This window comes from Ixodes scapularis, unplaced genomic scaffold, assembly GCF_016920785.2.
Source record: "Ixodes scapularis isolate PalLabHiFi unplaced genomic scaffold, ASM1692078v2 PGA_scaffold0__279_contigs__length_252992795, whole genome shotgun sequence".
NCBI lineage: Eukaryota > Metazoa > Arthropoda > Arachnida > Ixodida > Ixodidae > Ixodes > Ixodes scapularis.
In genome coordinates, this window is record NW_024609835.1 from 131,827,720 (window position 1) to 131,850,238 (window position 22,519).

General features: G+C 46.3%; 1 protein-coding gene across 1 annotated transcript; it reads right to left on the minus strand.

Moving 5' to 3' along the window:
• Window positions 1-1,015: 1,015 nt before the first annotated feature.
• Window positions 1,016-18,884, minus strand: LOC8036734 (kelch-like protein 10). Its single transcript, XM_040207737.2, has 6 exons — window positions 18,685-18,884; window positions 13,662-13,985; window positions 11,854-12,032; window positions 10,806-10,925; window positions 1,156-1,299; window positions 1,016-1,026 (listed from the first exon to the last, which is right to left on the minus strand). Exons 1-6 carry the CDS (start codon window positions 18,882-18,884, stop codon window positions 1,016-1,018), a joined length of 978 nt encoding a protein of 325 aa, XP_040063671.2.
• Window positions 18,885-22,519: the final 3,635 nt, after the last annotated feature.

Sequence of the window (22,519 nt, forward strand, 5' to 3'; positions counted from 1 at the left end):
GTTTTGAGCTCATCAAAGTTAATAAAATTGGTATGTTGTGAAAAATAAAATTTTGTTCGTGCTGGAAAATTGTGCAGAACTACTAAATTTGCAGAAAAGGTAATTGTTAGTGAACTATGACCAATCAATTTTCACGCTTCTCCGTCCAATTTAAATTATGCGCCTAAAAAGAGCGCCGGAGTCCTTGCGTACAAGGACGCAGAAAAGAGTGACGTAATAATTTCAGTCACGTCGTCACCGGTGCCGTCGGCGCATTGACCAAAGACCTGCTGCCGAGATAGTGACGACATGATTGAAATGCTTACGTCACTCTTTCAAGCGTCGTCTTGGACAGGGCACGCGGCGTAATTTCAAAACGGATTTTAAGTCGCGCGAAAGAGAAAAATGCGAACATATATCCTTCAGTCTCCTAAAAGTAATACATTTTCGCAAAATATTTAAATTGGTTTTGTTTCTCTTATTAATTGCCGTCATTGTTGGAATTCCAATATGACCTCTAAACGAGTAATGAAAAAGTTATTTAACCTAATCTAGTTAATTAGTCAACTTACCATGCCGCTGATTCCCTCATGTAATGTCCGGCGAGCTTTATACATGTATATACAGACGGCACTCCTCCAAATCTCTCTTTAAAAGAAGAAATCTTATTGAATTATAAGCGAACAGTTTGCAATAATCCCCTTTCGTCAATAGAACGGGTGCGCCGAATCCGGTTTCATCTGTTATACAATTTTGAATACGACCAATATCAAACCGGAACATACAAATCAATTGACAGGTTAACAGTACACATTAACTAAGCATGATGCGCAAACCAACACTACAAAAAAAATCTTTAAGAGAGAAGTTTTAACAGCATTTCCGTGAAACTCTCAGACTAAACAAATGACAAGCCGACATATACGAGAGTTGGATTGTATATTGTAAAAATATGGCGCCTTTGGTTACAGCTCCTTGGAATTTCCAATGTCCAATGTCCCTGAAAGAAGGCGTAAGTCAATATCAAAATTAAAGACTAACCCATAGCTAAAAAAAGAAATTCCTATTTAGTTTATCACATTTGTATTCATTGATTAACATTTCAGTTGTTACTTTTTATGAAAGGGCCGAGTCAGTTTTGTACGGCAAATGAACTTCACAAAGTGTTCATCTTACCTAGAACCGAATATTTCCTGGCATTAGGCAAGTTCTCAAGTACACAAGCGCCCAACGCGCTTCGGTTGATGTTCATGTTAGTCACCTTGCGCCAAACTTGTTCATCCACATTGTAGCACTCGACCAGCTGAACAGTCGTATTTCCTATTGTACAAAAAGGAAACACCGCACACATTACAGAAATTGCAGTTATTGCTTGAAAAAAAGTACTTCCCAAAATCTAGTTCACCTGTTGGTGTTGCCTTCTGCCCATGGTTCCAATGGTTCATAAAAATATTTACGTTTTTTTACCCTGAATGCTACGTATCCTCCATAACAGTCAACTACTGTAAACGACTTATATTTCGCAAGCTCAATATTTCGCAATTTAGTTCGAAGCTGAAGTTTGTGAATAATTCGCGGGTCCTAATTTTCGCCTTATACAATCTTGTGCGCAGCAAGGACGAAGACAAAAAAAAAAAGAACCCCATTGAAATATAGATTTCAATGGGTTTACATTTTAGCTGAATTGTCCGCAGTACCTATTTTTCGAGAATTGTAGGCGATTCCGAAATTCGCAAAAATCATGTTGTTGAAAAATTAGGTCGTTTACAGTATATTAAAATAAATCATTAATCAAATTTAAAAGAACCCCGGAATTCTTGTTTCTTTTTCTTTTCCCCTGGAGATCAGAGTGGTTCTTATGCTAGTCTAACGTTAGACACACGCTGTAAGGTTTAAAATATCTTATGTACTAAAATAAAAAGGTACACGGTATGTGTCTATTGGTACAGTTTGGACGTTCGAATTATGTCAGTATAAAAATTTCGGTCGCAGTCCCTGTGTTTACCCTTTTAAACCTGATCGCTGTTCACTCAACAGAAACAAAATTAAACAATGTTTCGACTTGTGTGCTCCACCTCCAGGCTGATATTGCCGCGCGCATAACCGAAAAGGACCGCTTCTCTTTTCTTCTAGAACGGGGGTCTCCAAACTTTTTGGCTACGGGTCTACGGGACTGTGGCAACCTCGAGACCAGAAAATATTTAAGAATATATAAATAAGAAAATACTAAATATATAAGCTTAAATGAGCACTTAAATAACAAAATTTATTATAGAGCAAAAATTCTAAAACAAAAGTAAGGTAAATGAATACATACATTTTACTTTTAAATGTAATACTATGTTCGAATCATGACATTACAAAAAATTGTGAACCTGAGAACTTGTCAGGCAGAAATTAAAGCGCATAGAAAGGACCTTTGGCATATTCGCAGAGAGAAGAAAACCAATAAAAATGGTGAATCTGCTGATGAAATATGCAGGAGTTTTAACACAGGAAACTAAGCCCGACATACATTAGAATGCTAAGGAATTGTATCATAGTTACACAGACATAAATCAGAGAACTACGAATAGTCGTGCTGGAACTGACAGTGTACAATATTATGGCGAGAGATCTCAAGTTTTGATGTAGGTTTCTCTCACTATTTTTAACATCTTCAAGAGCGCTATTACACCGCATTCACTCTCGCCGTTAAATCACGTCACAAAGAGGTGGCGAACACGGTTGTTTAAAGATCCTGTACAATTTTACCTGTGTCTGATGATGAAAACTAACGGATCTGCTTCCCGCTTGCGTTTCGAATGCCGATGTGAGTGCACCTTTGGTGCGCGTCGCGGTGCCACTTCTTTTTACGCGCGATAATTTTTTACGTTTGTAGCTGATGGCCGCGGGCCATCAATACGTCAATAAAAGTCCGCGTCTATCCGTGCGCCTGCCGGAACGCCTCCGCGGGCCGCATCTGGCCCGCGGGCAGGGGTCTGGGGGCCCCATGTTCTAGAAGTTTCTAGTTTACTCTTACATCGTGTGCAAAAGATAAGGTCAACTTGACCTTGTCTACTCAGTGTCGTCCTAGTTCACTCCAGAACATTATGGGTCGGATATTTGAGATACCGAGTGTGGTAAATAAGGAGCCCAGCGTGGCCATGCTGACTCACTCTCCCACACCTACCGGCCACTTGGGCTGCGTGGGCTCTACCCGAATGACCGGCGCCCACAGTATGGTGAGCGCCCACGAGAAATCGACGAATATCTTCACCGTCCACCCCCTCCTGCTCCTGCTTCGTCTCGAGGAGCTCCCTCGCCTTCACCGCTACACCCTGCATCGCCTCTTTGTTGGTCCCTGCGGGAAAGCCTGTCTCCCATGTCTCGCCGGAAAAAACTAGGTGCGGCAATACAGGATGGAGGTATTGCCGAGGATGAACGACGCAAAAGTATTCTACAAACGTCGGAGGGGGTCTCACTCTATCAACAAAACGCATCGAAACGACGCTCCCGTGAAGGTGTCAAATAACCTCAACGTGGTCACCGACGGACACGACGCGACAGCGCTCGCCGACACCGGAGAAGACTATTCCATTCTGCGTGGGAAGCTCTCGCCACCTTCGAAAGGTGATGGCGCCATTTGATAGTCCACGAATTTGAACCGCCGGGGGACACCTCATCACGCCAGTAGGGAGGTGCACGGCTCGCGTCAAAATCTACGGTGAGACGTGCCTAGGGAAATGTGTTGGACATGTCTTTTTCTCAATGACTGTGCTAGGAACGGCATTCTCTGAATGGAATTCCGGTCTGCATACGGTGCCGTCATCGACCTGGGAATAAACGAGTTGACGTTCCGGAAACCTCTCTTAATTCCGGATGATTCTGAAACGACGTCAGCCGCCGACTAAATCATCACCGACAACCTGAAACTTCCGTCGCGATCAAGTGTTTTCGTAGCCCCGACGTACCCACAGTTTACAGTGAACGGTCATTTGGTTTACCTTCGGGGCAATTTATTTAGGGTTGCGTCTGGACGATACACTTTTAAAGGGGGGAAGTAATGCCGCATGCATGACCGAGAAGGAACATTTCTCTGTTCTTCTAGAAGATTCTAGTTTACCCTTACCCCGAGCGTAAAAAATTAGGAGGTTAACACGACCTCGCCGAGTCAATCTCGTCTTAGCTCACTCCCGAACATTCTAGATCGAATATTCTAGATACCGAATGTAGTAGATAAGGAGCCCAGCATGACCTTGCTGACTCACTTTCCCGACGACGACACACTCTCTCTCGCACTCTCGCTCCAACCAGCAGTCCCACCGACGCCGCGACGTTTTCTGCTGCTGTTTCGACGCTCATTCTTTCTTTTGTTTCTGGCACAAATTCGCCGATTAAACCCGTATTATCAGTTTACACTCGACGAGCCTTTTCACTCCGTGACAGTATCGTGGTGTATGCCGAATATGTACGTGTCAATTTATATAATTTAAATTTCCTGGTACTGTTGCGCTTCACTTTGGAATTCCGTTACTGAACAGATTGTTGAATTCCTTACGAAAGTACTACAACGTCAGTTTGCTTGTATATCTTCATTTTAGAACGATAGCTCTGCGGCCGACATTTGGGGTATTTGGAGCTCGTCGGCTGTTGTCGCCGCTATGGAAACACCCTTTTTTTCTTCCCTCTTGACGCGAGAAGAAAGTTGGGTCTTCCCGTTTTCCGCGCCGCACGAAGAAAAAAAATGAAAGCCGTTTACAACTCACTGTAACGCCGAATTGGAGCGCAGCTCTTGAGGAGGAGGAGGGAAGGATACTGAAGGGAGGGTATATTCCTCCTCCTTCCTCCTCCCTCGTGATCATGGCTGCTAGTCCTCCTTCCCTTCTTTTTTTGGCGTGGATGTTGTTCATCACGTGTCACGTAACCTGGAGGGTCACGTGACCTTGGGTTGCATGCAACCCGCCGCAGTCGCCGGGTTGCACAAAACCCGGCGCAATCGTGGGGTTGCATGCAACCTGTTGCATCTTCTGCGTGATTGCGTGTTGCATGCAACTCAGGTTGCATGCTACCTGGCTTATTGCTGGTCAGGTTGCATGCAGCCTGAGTTGCATGCAAAGTGAGTTGCATGCAACACGCAATTACGCAGATGCAACAGGGGTGCATGCACGCCGTTGCCTCTTGTAACCTGTTTCATGCTACCTGTTGCATGCAACCTGTTGCATGCAACAGGTAGCATGCAACAGGTAGCATGCAAAAGGTTGCATCTCCCCTGAGTGGCTGCATCTCAGGTTGCATGCAACCTGTTGCATGTAACGCGCGGTTACGCCAACAGCGACGGCAATGCACGCAACAGGTTGCACGCAACCTGTTGCATGCGACAGGTGGCATGCAACAGGTGGCATGCAACAGGTTGCATCTCCCCTGAGTGGTTGCATGTCAGGTTGTTAGCCACCTGTTGCATGCAACGCGCGGTTACGCCGACGCCGACGGCGACGCCGACGGCGACGGCGACGGCGACGCCGCTCAGGCTGGAAACGGGCCCCTAAGAGCTGCGCTCTAAAAAAGGGAGATTAGCGCCCTGCCAGTCACGGCACGAAGAAGGGAGAGTCTTCCTGTCGTCTGCTTTAAACAGTTGTTTTCAAAGATCACACGCGGGATGTGGGTAATGTTTCGTCATGTTTGGCAGTATCCAGTTGCTACCCGTAATGTTGCATGGTTTTAGAAAGTTTCACCACGTTCGATTTCCCTATAGCATCTCTACTTCTCGAAACCAATTCGAAACGAAAAGCTGTTCTACTAAAACTCATCGCCTTGCAGCCGCTTTTTCCGCAGAGCTTCGCCTTATTTCTCTGCTTGCGTTCGCTCACCAGTCATCTCTCAACTTGAACATTACCGCCCTCCCTTCACCGGAGACAGGGAAACCCTACGCTTTTTCTTGTGTCGCCACAGACGCGCACTCTTCGTAATGGCGCTGGCGGATTGAGGCTGGCGTTCTCCAAGCAGGGGCTCATTCGTCCCAGTTCCCATGCGTCCACCGCTGTGAACTGAAACGCGCATGCAGTGCCTGGTCTTACTTCACAGATCACCGAGCACTCGTGACGGTCGTCAGAGGCATCCACAACGCCAACCACGACGGCTATGAGAACTAACCCCGTCGCACCCCCGTCCTCAGGTAACGTGACGGCACCATTTCACCCGCAATGCGCGACTGTGCTACAGCTATCGCTTTTACTTTACTAAAATGCAACAATTCAGTTAAAATATTGTAGCGGTGCTGCTGAGGCGCGTGCCAGACCCACCGAAGACAAAGACGAAGCGCGTGCAGACGGCGCGTGACACACTTCTAATCTGGTCTAATTTGGCTATGGACGTCCTTTTGTAAATTAAAAACGTAACATTTGGTGTCAGAAGTGGGATTTCTGACATGGCACCTCAAGTTACCCGGAAAGCTCCTCTCGGAAAGATTATCCTCTGCAATATGGTCAGCGCCGGCGTCTCATGGAGCCAATGGCTGGCGGCTGGATTGCCTGACGCGGCAAATCTTCATGCCGGGACCGTCACGAACAAGTGACGCAAGTGACCACTTCGCCATGTTCCCTACGACCATTCTGTGGCCGTGAAATGGAGATCCTGCGTTGGCATATGGCCACATTTGCATCCCAAAGCTTCAAGGCATTGAGGCGCGTAAGTGCGCGCTGGACTTGAATGTTTTTTTGACTGTTGTTCTGGACATTCGGCGGATGAGGTCGTGAGCATAACGTTCTATCTTCTGGACTTTGGCCTTACCGGAACATTTCATTTTCGGTGTTGGTTTTCAAAATGCGCAAATGTGCAGTGATGCTTTGCACCGATATGATATGTGCCGGCATCAGAGTTCTGATCAGACATGTCACCAGGGGTGACGAAAACAGAAGCTAGCGGCGGCCAAGTGACAAGTTTCCGGGCATCATCTTCAAAAAGCGCCAATGTGCTGGATTTTGGTGTTGCGGAGGAACTGTCGCAATGAGCATCGGCAACGACACCTGCAAAAAGAACTGTCTTTCTTTAATAGAACGTGGCGATGTTAAGCAGAATTAACCAACCTACGAAGAAACATCGCTAAAAAACTCGGAGGGGAAATAGTGTAGCGGTGCTGCCGTGGCGCGTGCTAGCACCCACCGAGGACGACGACGAAGCGCGCACAGACGGCGCGTGACACACTTCCAATCTGGTGTAATTTGGTTATGGACGTCCTCTTGTAAATTAAAAACGTAACATTAGAATGTAGTGTTTGAGGGGCTATACTGCATTAGGATATATGCGCAGGAAGGCTTACGGTACGACGACGATGGCGTGGAGGGCAGCGGCGGCCCGCGGCCAAGCGGACACGCCGAAGGAAAAAGGACACGTCCAGCCCCGACGAACGCTGCTACACTTCTTTATTCACGCGCACAAGGGCGATTAAAGGAAAAGGGGCACCCTGGTGGCGATTCATAAACTCAATTACAACATTTCTCCCTTCATAAAGTAAAGCAAAAGGAGAGCAAAAAGAAACGAAATCTATCAGGCTACGAAAGGTATTTACAACATATCATTTTCTTCCTTCCGTAAAATAAAAAAAGAGAGAACATGAAGAACGAAATAAATCTGGGAACCAAAACTATTTACAACACATCCTATCCCGCAACGTTTCATCATGAGCACACAGGGCACAAAAATTCATTCAGCACACACATAATCGCAGACATAGTCGTCGAGCCAAGCTGGTCGTTGGTTGGGTCGCTGCGGTCGGGCTGGGGGACGTGAAGCTGGATAGTCATTCATCAGCCCACCAAGAGGAATGAAAGAAGGTTGCTCCTGTTCGATATTGTCATGATCCGGAGTTGGTGAAGCAGGGGTGCTATGTTGCGCTTTTTGCACTCCAAGGAGACTTGGAAGAGGGAAGTGACGTCTACGACACAGCAAATGCAGATTGGATGTTGACAGAAGAAAACGAAATCAACACCCAATCTGCGTTTGCTGTGTCGTTGACGTCACTTCCCTCTCCCTAGTCTCCTGGGAGTGCAAAAAGCGCAACATAGCACCCCAGATCTCGCAGAGGTTGATGCTTCGCTGTACTCGGTAGTTCCGCTCACTTCCGGTGACGACTTTGCGGGGGAGGACTGGTCCAGATGGCTTGGTCTAGGGGAACTTCGCTCTGATTCTACAGAGTGTAGACCAGGCGGAGGAGGAGCACTGGCGGACGCTTCACGACCAATCACGGAGGGTGGTTCAGTGCCGAAGACACCAGGAGGTGGAGGAATTCGTGAAAAGCTGACGGGAGGAACGGCAGGGCTTCGGCGTCACCGGCGCATTTCATTTTCGGTGTTCATTTCAAAATGCGCAAATGTGCAGTGTTATTTTACACCGATATGATCTGTGCCGGCATCGGAGTTATCAGACATTTCATCGAGAGTGACGAAAATAGAAGCTAGCGGCGGCCAAGTCACAAGTCTTCGGGCATCAAATTCAAGAAGCGCCAATGTGCTGGATTTCGGTGTTGCGGAGGAACTTCGACGGTGGCGTGAAATTCGTGAGCGTGGAGAAGAGCAACGGTAACGAAACCAACGAAAAGAACTGTCTATCTTTAATGGAACGTGATGAAGTTGTTTAGCAGAATGAACAAACCTAGGACAGAACATCAGGAAAAAAACTCAGAGAGGAAATAGTGTAGCGGTGCTGCTGAGGCGCGTGCCAGACCCACCGAAGACAAAGACGAAGCGCGTGCAGACGGCGCGTGACACACTTCTAATCTGGTCTAATTTGGCTATGGACGTCCTTTTGTAAATTAAAAACGTAACAATATGGAATGGGGATAGTTAAATGAGAGGCCAAAAAATTGCCTGCCACCTTTTAAACTTTGATGTCTGGTCATGTGTAATTTGTGGCATTTGCGTGACACAGCGAGCGGAAGAATGCCATGCGCGACGTTTTTCCAGTTTGTTTCGGCGAAATTTTCACATACGTGAAACTTTGTCTTCTACGTTGATGTCGAGAATAATGAGTCTTCACCCGATTTGTAGTATTATTTATAACCCTTCACTCAGGGGAAAAAAAAAAACGAAAAAAAAAACGAAAAAAAAAAACGGACGTACATGGACATGCCAATTATGTTTCTTTGATGTAAGTGCTAAATGAATGTGAAAGAAAGAAATGCTTTTAAAATAAATAATTGGAAGCTATCTATAATTTCTATTTGCAACCCTATTACCTTCCAAAGCGCGCCTCCGCCGGGAGAGCGAAATATAGTTTAAAACTAGTTCAAGAAAACCAATTCTTCGCAACAATAGTCGCAGTTTTTGTCTGAATCATTTTCAATCATGTATTTACAGATTTTAGCAAAAGACACTTTCCTGTTTCCGTACATTTGTACTTTTTCATGAAGCGATAAGTGAAGAAACGATTTTGCGTGCACCGGGAAACCAGCACCGCTATTAACCACTCCGGGTTTATATTGTCACGGGTGGTGACCAATAAACAAGAAATAAACAGGAATAAATAAACGTTTAATGTCGCGAACTTGTGCCAAAAATAAAAGGGTACAAAAGATAATAAGAGAGCGTCGCGGGCGTCGAAGTCGGCGAAAGAGCAGAGTCGAACGCTGGGGCGAAACTGACTCCGCTCGCCTTGCGGAATCCCTTATGTACCCCGTGGGTTTCTGGATCCTTCGGCGTAGAAGGTTCGGTGTGTAGAACATTCTAACCTCGAATCAGCAAGACGGTTCTCGAATTCACTAGAACATCAAATTACACTGTCAACAAAAATGTGTAGTCGCAGCCAGGAATCCAACCCTGGCCTTCTGCGTGGGAGGCAAGCGCGATAACCGTTAGGCCACGCGCGCGCTGCCTACTTGGTCAGCTGCGCGCGCGGCAATATGAATCTTAATGCGAGATCTTGATGGGCTGATTCATTTTAAACTGTAATATTTATACTAAGGGAGTGCTACACAGACCCAGCTTGCTCGTGTTGGTGTCGGCCGCACGTAGCAAGGGTACGGAAGAGAGTGGCAGCAGCGGAGCACAGCTGTAGGCTTGACGTCCTAGCACGCTTTACCAATGGCATAGGGCCGCGCGGAGGGAGAAAGTTGGATGTAGTATTGGGCTAATTCTCTTTTCTATTCTTCACCCCTCTTAGCTGCGTAGGGAAGGAGGCAGCTTAGTAGGATAGGAACTGGGCATTAAAAAAAAAGTGTATAGTGGGCGCGCGTTTCCGGCTTGAGCTTGAACGTGACCTCAGGGCAGCCACGTGACCCCCCTGAGGTCGCGTGACACCCGCTTCAGGTCACGTGACCCCCTGATGTCACGTGATCCCCCTGATGTCACGTGACTGTCGTCAGGTCACGTGACCCCCCTTAGGTCACGTGACCTTCCCTGAAGTCACGTGACCCCCTTCGAAGTCACGTAACCCCCCTGAGGTCACGTGACCCCACTAAGGTCACATGACCTCAGGGAGTTACCTATCCCTCAGTACCCTTCCATCCTCCCTTTCAAAAGCTGGGCTCTAATCCGGCGTTACAGGGAGTTGTAAACGGCTTTCAGTTTTTTTACCCTGGAATTTGATTTACAAAAAAAAAACATCAATCGTCAAAAAAATTATTGCACGCCTTTTTGTCATTTGAAGATATGCTTACGCCAGGCGATTTTTTATCATGTAGGCGATTTTTTATCATGTATTCTGCCAAGCCTAAACAATTTCAATGATGCTAAGAAAAGAAAATGAAAAGAACACGTTTTAGGCTTCTGCCGGTGGTAAGCTTCATAATTCAAGCGGGAATCATATCAGCTACGCCAGTGTTTGTAACTCAAGGGTGACCTGCGTTCACTCACCGTTGAAACCGCCAATGACGTAGATGGTGTCTTCCAGCACGGTGACGGCGAAGTTGCTACGGGGGCAGGTCATGCTTGGAACGTCCGTCCAGCGCTCTCTTTTTATATCGTACTTTTCCACTGTGAAAACGAAGAAGCTTTAAATGCAATCTAAATTCCCCAGCTCCGAAATACAATTTTTAACCAAATTATTATCAAAATGGAAATGCGTGTTTCACTCTGGTTTACTGGCTTTTGATATTTCAAGCCATTATAGGAACGCGATAATTCCTCTAGTCTAACCAATTCACAACTACGAATTTTGTAATATCAGTTCCCCATAAAGTTGATGATGATTGGGGTTTTATGGCGCACAAGCAACTTAGGCCGTATTGCGCCAGGGAAAGCCCTTAAAGTTGGTGCAGCAAACATGCAGAAAGAGATAACCAAACATAACATATTATAGTGCATCAAGCGCTGTAATTATGCCGATTCTGGTCATTCGAGCTAAAGACATAGAATATTATTGCGGCCAGTGCCAGCGAATATTTATGCAAAAGTAAAAATACCCAACAAAATTTAATTAAAACCAATTGGAGACGAGGGTTTAAAATATTGCATTCTAGTTTTCTTGTCCTTCACTAAATATGTCTTGAGATTTCAAGCACGGTGTTCTTTCCCGTGTTATTTATTCTTGCAGGCTATAGTCAACACAACCGCATGCTTTAAAATTTAACTTCACGTTACAGGGGCGTATGTGCATCTATGTTCGAAAATCTGTGCAGGACTTTTGCATTGCGAAGACAGCTTTGCTTTGGTTTATTACAAGAGAATACTAACAAGCCACGCGTAAAGAAAAAAGGCAGAAAATGACACACATTTATACTTCGTTTCACCTTATGTTGTACCGCAGCGAAGGCTAGAAGCGCAAGCTCATAGCGTCGGCAGCCGCTCTTAAGTCACGAGAGCTTGTGCCGCCGAGATGTGCCCCGGAGCAAGGAGCTCGCGCTTGTAGCCTTTCCTGCGGTACATCATAAGGCGAAACAAAGTATAGATGTGACGACCTTACCCGAGGAAAGACGGTTAGTGCCGTTGAAGCCACCGATCACATAGAGCTGTTCCCTAAAGGTCATCACCCTCACTCCGCTTCTTGGGCTGTTCATGGCCCGGATGGCGTTCCATGTGTTATTCGTCGGATCGTAGTACTCTATGGTGTTCAGCACCTCTCGACCCGTAAATCCACCGACTCTGCAAAAACACCTTGATCAGGCATAAAGATCACTGGGATCGCTGTTGAATCTACCTAGTTAGTTGAAAAACCTTAACATCCCGATAGCCTTTATGCTCGCCCAGAAGCACGAAGCTTTGCGATGACCCCGTGGGCACCTTCGGAGCTCGGATCACAGCTTGTAAATTATGGAATGGCAGCAGCACCGTTTACGATAGAAACCGACACCGTGAGGCGAGTGTGTGCGTTCACTCATGAACATATCATAGGTAGCCAATCGCTTTAGACAAATATATGATCTGAGCAAATGACGACGCTCAGAACGCGAGTAGACATAAAGAAGTACAAGGGGGGACACCCAGCAAATGAAACGTCATGAGCATTATCGATGCACAGATAGTCTTTTTCTGGTCCACTCGTAATTTGAGCTTCATCATTTTCTTATATTGTTGCGTTGTTCGCCGGAATTAACAACCTACGTGTTTTGTGTAAATGCGAGCACATAAAATGTAATTTGTAGCAAAACCGAAGGATCATTGCGGTGTTCAATTCACGCCGGTAAAGGCCTGTTCACACAGTTGTGTTGGTTGCGCTCGCAGCAACCGAAATGACAGGAACGACAAAACCCCCAGGACAAGTGTTCACAGTACACAACGTGGCAATCGATACAAAAGGTGGTTTAGGGAAGCAAATCATGAGTCCCCGTTGTTCCTCTCTTTTGAATGTTTCTGTTTTGTTCGTGAACGCCACCGTTGCAGGTGTGTGAACCAGCCTTAACTGTTGTCTTTTGGGTGTGCGCCCTAAATAAATGAAGCACTGATCACTGCAGCATGATGAAAGTCAAAGACCCAGATTAGCATTCGTACTTACTGCATCAGTGATCTACCCCTTCCCTTTCTCCACACACACAGACACTCATCTAACGCATCCCCAGGCTAATTCTACTCTACCCTCCCCCACACTCTCCCTTGAAATTTCCACAAATCATACTAATCGGGTTAATGTAAAGGCGCAAACGAGTTGGTTTAGATTGAACATGACATAAACCCCGAATCTGAAGGCAAAAAGCGACCTTTTAGTATTCGTGTCGTTTTGTGCTTGAAGTCCCGGGGTTTATGTTGTGCTCATACTAACCTATAGAAACGTCTCCTCAGCCCAGCACGAGCATGTTCGCCGCTTGGCAAAGCGAACAAATTGCGCGCCGCACGAACACTGAAAATGAATCCGGTCACTGGCCCTTCTTTGGAAATGTCTATGAAGTATTCACAGGCGGCCGTAGCTGTGTGCTCGACTGTTGAGCACGTGCTGATGGCGGGCTTCCACAGTTCTTTTTCAACGTGCATTCTGCGAAATCAAGACTGCTGTTCTTTGCGACCTATGAATGTGAGCTCGCTCTGAGCTTGCGCCCTAAACTTCGTCTTCAAGTATGGCGTCCAGATACCCTCTATAATACAAAAACGCTCCCCCTTCTCCCCGAGCCTCTCCCAGAAATTTCTAGCCCTCTTCCCTGATTTATAATCTTGGATTAACCCCTGGTGATGCATTTGCTGAATTTCTTCCAACTGCGGAGTATCACACGCCATTGTGAAGCTAATAAAGAACCCAGAAGAATCTCAGCGTTTTCGCCTTGAATTTGTATGAACACGTACACGTATATACGGTCGAAGGCCACTGCAGCGCAGGCGTCGCTACGGGCCTCGTGCATGTCGGCCACCAGGGTCCATTGGTTTTCTGCCGGGTCGTAGCGCTCGGTGGTGGCCGTGCGGCGCTCTCCGTCGTAGCCGCCCATGGCATACAAGGAGCCGTGTAACACAGCCACGCTCACGTAGCAGCGCGCGTAATGCATGCACGACTTGGCGCACCATTTGTTCTCCTGCGGCTCCATGCAGATGACCGAGTTGAAGCACTCGGTGCCGTCGAAGCCGCCCACCACGTAGATGAGGCCGTCCAGCACCGCCACGCCGTGGTAAGCCCTGTCACACAGAGCCCTATGGGTGTTCTCGGAAAAAATCAATTGCAATTTTTATTACCGTCAACAAGTCATCCACACTGGTTTCTATAAGCGCCGCTAATTTCCACGGCGGAAAAAAAATATTCTCCTGGGGCCCTAAATTCCTGAAAGACAAAGGAGGAGACAGTTCGCGGAGCGCGCCGATTGGACGTCGGCGAAAAAAGCGCGAAGTCGTCATCGTGACAGGCCAATCGGTGCGCTCCGTTAACTTCGGCCCCAACTTTGTGCTTGACGAGTTTAGCGACCCTGATAGTTGACATAAGGTACTCAAAGCACGTACCAATGTTAAAATGGTCCCCTTAATTGTAGTTAATTAAGTAACCTTCAACTACTGCTACGCGCCACAGAGTTACCACAATATACTCTCGGATAGCCGTTTCAGAGTAGGTGAAAGGTGTGCCTGCACAGCTTTGATGGGCAGTCAAGATGTTCAAGTTCATGTGCGCGCCTAGCTTTGACTGCAGAGACGCAGAAAGTTGTCCGCGAGTATAGCGTGATAACTGAGGTTAAGCGCAAGTTCAGTAGAGTGTTGCCGTGTAACAAGAGTATTATTGCATCTTTAATTATCTTCCAGACATTAAAAATCCGTTTTCAAAAAAAAAAAAAAAGAAATTTTCGTCAATATAACTCGCCAAGAACGATATCAGCTGTCAGGCAGAATGTGTGAAAACAACCACGAAAGATTATTGTTAGGCATAAAACAAGTCTGGTAGCCACATCGAAAAGGATACGAGTGCCTGCTGCGCTTTGTAGCCCAGCGTTTGTTCCGGCCCAAGCAAACATGCGCTGCCACAATGCCAGAAATTATGTTCGAGGAAATAACCGGCTTCGAATCCCATGTTCCAATTGCCAGCGTCGGAGTTTTTTGCAATAATTGCAAAAAACTCCGACATCACGGGTCGCGCTAGTTCAATAAGGGTTCGTATTGTCTCCGCTAAAAGCCGCCACTCGCTCTCTTGAAGTTCGGCTGTGGCGGCGGTATTGGAATGTATATTTGAGAAAGAAGGCATTAAATATTATGATCACGTTAGGAGATCTGTCCAAACAAAAAAAGTTGAGAACTTGATTTCTTGTAGAACGCCAAAGAAGTTATAACTAGTGCCACTAAATAAGCTACGCTTCAGAGTAACGACACTTGGCCATATTGTGTCTTAAAATCATGGTTGCCAGTTATCTGAAGCTTTATCTGAAATCACAGGAAACGCCTTTCCGCCCTCCACAAATGTTTAAACAGTTCGTAACAGAGCAAAGCAATATTGCGTGACCTTCTTAGCAACAAATCTAAATCTGAGGAAGTCGCACTTTTGAATCATGACGATCGGCAGTTGCGTCTGCTCTGCATACGAGCCAAAATGGCGGCGCCCACAACAATGCCGGGGAACGGAGTGCCGATACCCTAAGCGCAGCTCATTTAGCGACTCTAGTTATAACATTAGCGAGAAACACTCTCAGTCTAATGACGCGTCACCGCCCTTTAGGTGTGGCTAATAAATTTATTCCAAAAGTCGAAGCGCCTAATTGCGGCGTTTTTCTATGTTATGAATTATGAGAATCACTGGGGAGAAAAATCCATACCCGCTCGGCTCCCGGCCCCCAGGTTCCCAGAATGCAACGTGCGCGGTGAAAGAGTTATGGAAGCAGTCTATTTATTTATTTTTAATATTTCTATATTTCAATATTCTCATGGCCCAGGGGCATTGCAGAGAGGGTGAAACTACATCATAGGTTCAGTAATACATTCAAACAAAGAAGGCAAGCAGTGAGAGAGTGCAGGCGAGCTGGTAATCAATCGTAATCTTGTAAACCCTGAGATGGGGAACGATAAAAAAACGGACGAACACAACATTTTGTTGTGTTCGTCCGTTTTTTTATCGTTCCCCATCTCAGGGTTTACAAGATGACGAAAGAAGGCAACTTGGTTATAAAAGCTAGTCCGTCATATCCGTAGCATAAGTGAGTAGTTAGTGCCCTCCTAAATAAAATAATTCGTTTAATTGTTACTAAAGATGCGGAAAGGTGGTTCCATTCATATAACGGGAATGAAAGAGTCGATGTAAGTTGAAGTTTCAAAATGAGGTACGTATGCCAACTTGAGGACTGATCGATGCGGGAAGAAATGAAAGAGGCGCTAACGATTAGATTAGATAAACAATTCCGACGCAACTTATTGTGTTCCAGAAATCTCAACAATGGCTGCTATGCTTTGTCTCATCGTACGATGGACTAAAGGCCAAAGCCACAGTCCGCCAGGTCCAATCACGTTCCACGCTAAACTATGGCATGCTTAACACTGATCATAGGTGGACAAATAATCTTCCGAATCAAAAAGCGCTGCATCATGTTTATAGCTTCGACAGTGCAAAGAGCTTGAATGTCGTGGTTTTCTTTGCAATGAAAAACTGATGAGTCACTTAGCTCTATTCGATTCGAACCACCCTCCGCCCATCCCCAGCAGTGATCCGAGACGTGGGCACGGATAGGCTCATCGAAGCGCAGTACCACGCAATTTCTTTGTGACACGTGATTGGACCTGGCGGTCCATAGCTTTTGCATTTAGTCCATCGTAGGGTGAGACGAAGTATACATTGGTGGTATGTGTCCCCATGTTGACGCCACACCGCGGCGCGGTTAGTCTCCGTGTTGTACATACCGCGTTTACTCGAGTAATAGACAAAGTCTATTAACAAGGGCTGTGGGTCCACTATCCCTCGGAGAACGCGAATATGCCATCGCCGCAATCCACAGAAAGATGCCATCGATTTACTCGACAGAAATGACGTCTTCACAAGAAATTGCTACATTTCTTATGCATAACGCTGTAATTGACTCTTCCACATATTTCCTGCAAAAAAGTAGACACGAGGGCACTGTTCATAAGTATGTTTATTACTGGAGTAAAAACGGATCAAAGCGCCGTCACCAAAAGCGTATTGAAGGATTTTCTAGAATCATGACAACTGAATGATCTGCCGCCGCGATTCAACTCACGTAAAATGGGAATCCTGGCAAAGATTGCTTCACGCGCAAGCTGTACGTGCATGCACGAGTGCCCCACCACCAGAGGTTTGTATTTGGTCACCGCGAGGGCGAGGGCGAGATCTAATTTGCCTCTCGCAGAGCGAGCTATGGTCTTTTCACTGTTAAGCTGATACTACAGCCAAAGCTACAAGTGCAAGCTTGTCCGCGTTCCTGGCTTTGGGACGTTCATTTCTAGCGTCATTGCTCGTTCTGCGGTAGAACGCTTCCAAGGAGTGACCTAGAGGCTCGTGATTGTGGTATTGGCAGCAGCATAGCCTCCTATACACTGAAAAAGCCTGGCAGATTGCCACGAGAAGCGGCAGCTGAAATGGAAAAGGTGGAGCGGCAGACAACGGATTAGAGGAGAGCCACGTGACTGGCGCCCTGCTGCGGCGAGACGCCGAAATACACTTCTCCCGAGCGAACAAGTGTTTTTTTTCAGTTCCTCGTGGCTGCAAAAGCTGTGCCCTGACGTCCAGGTTCCTCGAGAAACGGCTCTTTGATGCTCTGAGCTACCAGACGCTCGTTCTCCAAATCTGCGACTGGGAACTCTATGACTCCGTCGTTGAACTGCCAGGCTATGCGAGTATGTAGGAGGCTAGTAGACGTCTGGTAACGCGAGCGAAGAACGCTCGCGTTACCGCGAGCGTTCTACGAAGTGCCATTGGCGAACGATAATAAAACAAGAAAATCACGGTCTGTCGCCTTCTAATACCCTTGTTACACGGGCACATTTAACTGCAGTTACGCTAAGCCACAGATAGCGCACAATACTTGCGGACAACATTCTGCGGCTATGCAGTCAAAGCTATGAGCGAACGTGCGCTCGAGCATCTTGAGCATCTATCGAAGCAGTGCGCTCGCGCTCTTCACTTCTTCTGATATAGCTGTCAGAGAGTATAGTGCGGTATCTGTGGTGCCGCGAAACAGCAGTTAAGTTGAGTTAACCGCGGTTAAGTGTGCCCGTGTAACAGGGGTATTACATACCTAAAAAAAGGTAATTGTCGGTTAAGAAATGAGCGCCGCGGCAAAGTAAGATCGTACGCTCGCTGAAGCTGTGATCGTTTGCTATATCATGTTGCAAACTACTGGCAACCCGCCTGTTTTCAAATCTCAAATTATTCTCCTGCCGTAGAGACGCTGATATGAGCTTGTGAACGAAGGCATACTTAGGGGAAGCACATCAAAGGCCACGAGACCTCTCTCGCTATTTGTATGTTTGGTGAGACGTTGGCACAAAAACATTGCCCAATTGTGAACTTGCGAACGCTTTAGAAATGTCTCGCCGGTTGATTACGCGAGAGTTGTGGATCCACGTCCTATTCTCAATAGTTCACTCAATGCACTCTCTAAACCTGTGAGGCCCCTGTAACATATTAGTCCTACACCGCAATAAACCGGACTTGTAGAGCGGCGCAAAAGCAAATCGATTTGAGTAAGATATAAATTATTTTGAAGCTATTTTCTGTTGTTGTAACAACTACCTCCAATGCTTTCACATCGACGTTTAGGTTAATTGTTTTAGCTAGATGGTAGTTGTCTTTTTCTAAATTAAATCATATAAAATAAAGAAAACGGCCTCGCATAGCACACGATTAGTGCCATGTTGTATGCAGAACAAATGGATGCTCAATGTAAGTTACCTCGGCTTGACCCCAGTGTCGCTGGAAAAGATGAGCCATCGGTCGGCCCGGCAGTCGTACGTCTCAATGAGGTTGATGGCACTGCCGTTGCTCCAGCCGCCGATCACGAACAGCACGTCCCTGGGCACTCGCGGTCGCAGCCAGGGTTGCTCCGGGTTTACCAGCTGGGGACCTCCTTCCCAGCTCTCCAGCTGTTCCATGAGCTGGCGACAAACACACCCCAGTTTTTGTTACGACGGCTCCTGGAACGCTTTATCGACTGGTTTGTTTATCGTCCAATTCCGCCCATACACCAAGAAAGGCTCCCTATGTGGCAACATATGTGACGACACGGAAACGGGCCTGTCATGTTGTCGGAGGTCGCGATCCTGGCGGTTGGTGCTAAAATTTCCGGCAAAAAGTATACTAGCCATCGCGAGTGTCGCTGTCGTCACGAAGTTGAGGTTCGTGGCTGCTGAAGCTTCCGTGGACTGTCACGTTGGAGAGCGAACTGCGGCAGTCAAGGCATCTGCTACATCCACCTTCGCTGCTGTGACGCCACCAGGATAGCGACCGGCCACAGGATGGCACTTCTATGACGTCATCAGGCGGAGATCGAAGGATCACTTTTTAGGACGCGGCATTCCCAGCTCCAGCCCTCCGCTCGCCCTCTTGAGGACGAACGAAAAAGCAGAGGAGCGGGGACGGCTGCACAGATGGTAGCCGGGAGTGACAGATTTGGTGCTGCTATTACCAGGTGGTTTTTGGCCGTCCTGTTCGTACACCATGCAGTTTTAACAAAAAGAAAACACAAAACGTGTGCAAATTATAACTGTGGCATTCCGCTTCGTAAGAGCGTTGTATAAAGGGACAGGGAAGATGTCTAATTTAATTAGAGAGTTTCGTAGATCCCATAGGCTATAGATTTTGGGTCCTGCGGTCGCCAGCTCAATCTGTGCTCAACGTGGCGACAAAAGCTCCCGCTGTACTGAAAAGCTATTCCTCACAATATGCTAGAAATCTAGAAATCTATTCTTTCCCAAAAGTAGAAAAGAACTCTTCGCTCATCGGTGTGTCGAGCGATTGAAAATAGGAATCTGTTCACGTTTTACTTGGCGAAAGGCAGTGACACGGAATTCGGCCATTCGCTCCGAGCAATTCCAAAAGACAAATTGCGGATAAAAAAAACAAAAAAAACTTGCAGCATTTTTAAGCGCGTCTGTGTAAGCCAGCAGTTCCTGACTACTACTTAGAACCGGCAGTTTTGGCGAGGCAGGTGGTGACACTTGGAATAACACGGTACACAGGCGTACTATAAAAATATTCTAATATTTCTTTTTAAAGAAATACATAAAAACCTCAATTGCGCTTAGGATGCAGTTCTTGCAGAGCGTTACAACAGTATACCATGGACACGGAAGCGCTCCTGTCACGCGCTGCAAATCATGTTTCAAAGTTGCAGCGCAAGAATCCGGTTGCAATGTCGCATCGTACGGTAGCCTGCGTTCAGGCTACACTAAAAAGGTCTACTAGTAACCATGGTGCAGGTCGATAACGTGGTGTTGCAATGCACTATAATCGCGACGGTGTGCACCGAGTTTTGAGCCTCCGGCACAAAGAAATCAATGTGAAGCAATTGGTCCTCCGCGCTTCGACGAACAATCTTTGCGGGTCACTTATAGAGCACCGGTGACCAGGTACAGTGCAAACACCAGAATATGTACATCAAAATCAAGAATCTTTTGCCACACACAATAACGAGGCCGGTGCCCCAAAAGCGCTTCGCAGCTTTTAGAATTTAACATGGAACTGTAGTTTCCGCACCTTTTCAAAACTAACATGCTCGTTTTCCTAACGACGTCAACATCTCCTTCACCTGTGACATGCTCATGCCCTGATAGCTTCGCATTTGTATTCAAATAAATAATTTAAACTCGCTGACCAGCATCAGCGAGCAGGCGCACGAACAGTCCTGGAAAATGCATCCACGTCTCTTCCGCCATCTTGGAACTACCGCCCCGGAGTTTTGAATACGCTTCAGGGAGTTTCGAATACATTTCAGTCGGAGATGATTTGCAGGTGCTATACAGCCATACACAGTCATTCCATCACAAACTGGTTACACGAACTCTACGGCAGCACCCACAAGATTCAGTCACGTGGTACAAAAAAACTAAACATTTTATATAGTAGTTTAGATATGATCGTAATTAAAGCTTGATTCCTGTCAGGTCTGTGTGGAAAAACGGCGTTTCACGGCGGACCAAAATAACGTTTACTCTGCATTACGCACATCTTTCCTTATATTTAAGCTTGCATGTTAAGTAAAGTGTCAAAATTAGAGAATTAACCTTATCCATGCCGTACAAATGGCGAAATAGCACCTTTTTGAAGACGCAGTCACAACGAACTGCCAAGATTCGTCTTTTGGTTCTAATTAAACAAAATGCTATTTTTTTGTTTTTTTCTTATAAAAACCCTTACATTTTACTACAAATGAAACATAAAGCAAATATTTATTTATTTTTCAAAATTGATTTGAAATTTGTTAGATTTTCGAAATACTCGTTCATTGAAATATATATATCATATTTTCCTTTCATATAGTACTACATTTAAATTAAATGAAAACAACTTTTTTAAATGTGTGGTGATGACAAAATCATTACAAGACCAAATAAATCACAGGTATGAGCGTGCCAAGCTTTGCCAGAACTCATCAACGGATCAGAAATCATCAATCGAACCTTCCTAGAAATTGAACATATATTTTTTTTCAGTTCAATAAGCATAATAAAAATGCTTTAGACTGTCACAAAATGAATTTATTGAAGTGTTTTGAGCAATGAAAAAATAGCAAGTAGTCACAGATGTGATTCCCAACAGGTGGGAGGAACGTCAGTTTTCACATTGCCCGCTTCAATGGCATATTAACTGGAAAAAAAATATCCACAAAGCTTGCCGTTTGCTCGCTCTTTCATCGGACGAGTGCTTCGAAAATATGTAGTATTTCTGGTACCAAAACTAACAATTCGACTCCGAAACCGAGCTACAATTCATATAAGAGCCCCCTTACATATATATTAAAACTTATTTTTTAACAAATAATAAACAAAACGAACGATATTGCTTTCCAGATCATGCGAAATCCACGGAAAAAAGCAAACCGGGAGATTATGTCATATGATTGTTGGGACCGAGGAGTTCCTGAGGCAGCCTTAGGCAGGGCCAGGCCAGGACCGGAACCGCAGGACGACTCCGGCAGGAACACCAGGAGACGGGAGGGTCTCTCACGTTGAACTCTGTTTAATTACATATATAAAGAAGTATCTAAATCGTTTGAAAGTACCCTCGCGACCTATTGTTCGCTCCTTTTATCGGGTCGCTTTTCGGTACTCCAGTGGTTGGCGGCCAATGGTGGCCAAGCTGCCAACAAACGTCATGTCCAGGATCTGGCCCCACTCATCCCCTTGAGCACGGACACACACACGCATACTGCAGTTGCGGACGGGTTTCATATTCTGGCATCGAGGCACTCCCGCCCGCGATAAGCCGCGCCGAGGAGTCGACGACGGAGGGTCCACTGTCAGCCCGTGAGATGTTGACCGTTATGGTGATGATCCCTCAATTAGGCGGCGTCACGGCTCAGGAAAGGGTTTGGCGGGACAATCCGCAAGTGGCGCCAGACGACAACCCGAACCGAACGAACCCTCCCGGAAGTCCCGCAGCCGGCGTCGTCACTCGCAATCTTCGCTCGGCAATCCACCCGGTTCCTGCGTCGACTGACCCCTGCCTCGGGCCAATGGAATCACAGCCAGGAGGAACAGTCCAGCTCAGCTCAGCGCCCAGGTGTGGC

Bases quoted from the DNA above. Each gene is read 5' to 3' on its own strand.
- LOC8036734 (XM_040207737.2), bottom strand. From the start codon at position 18,884: ATGGAACAGCTGGAGAGCTGGGAAGGAGGTCCCCAGCTGGTAAACCCG. The intron at 13,986-18,684 runs GTAACTTACATT...TCTGTGTGACAG, and splicing joins GACACTGGGGTCAAGCCGAG to GGCTTACCACGGCGTGGCGG. The intron at 1,300-10,805 runs GTGAGTGAACGC...TTTGTACAATAG, and splicing joins CGTCATTGGCGGTTTCAACG to GAAATACGACTGTTCAGCTG.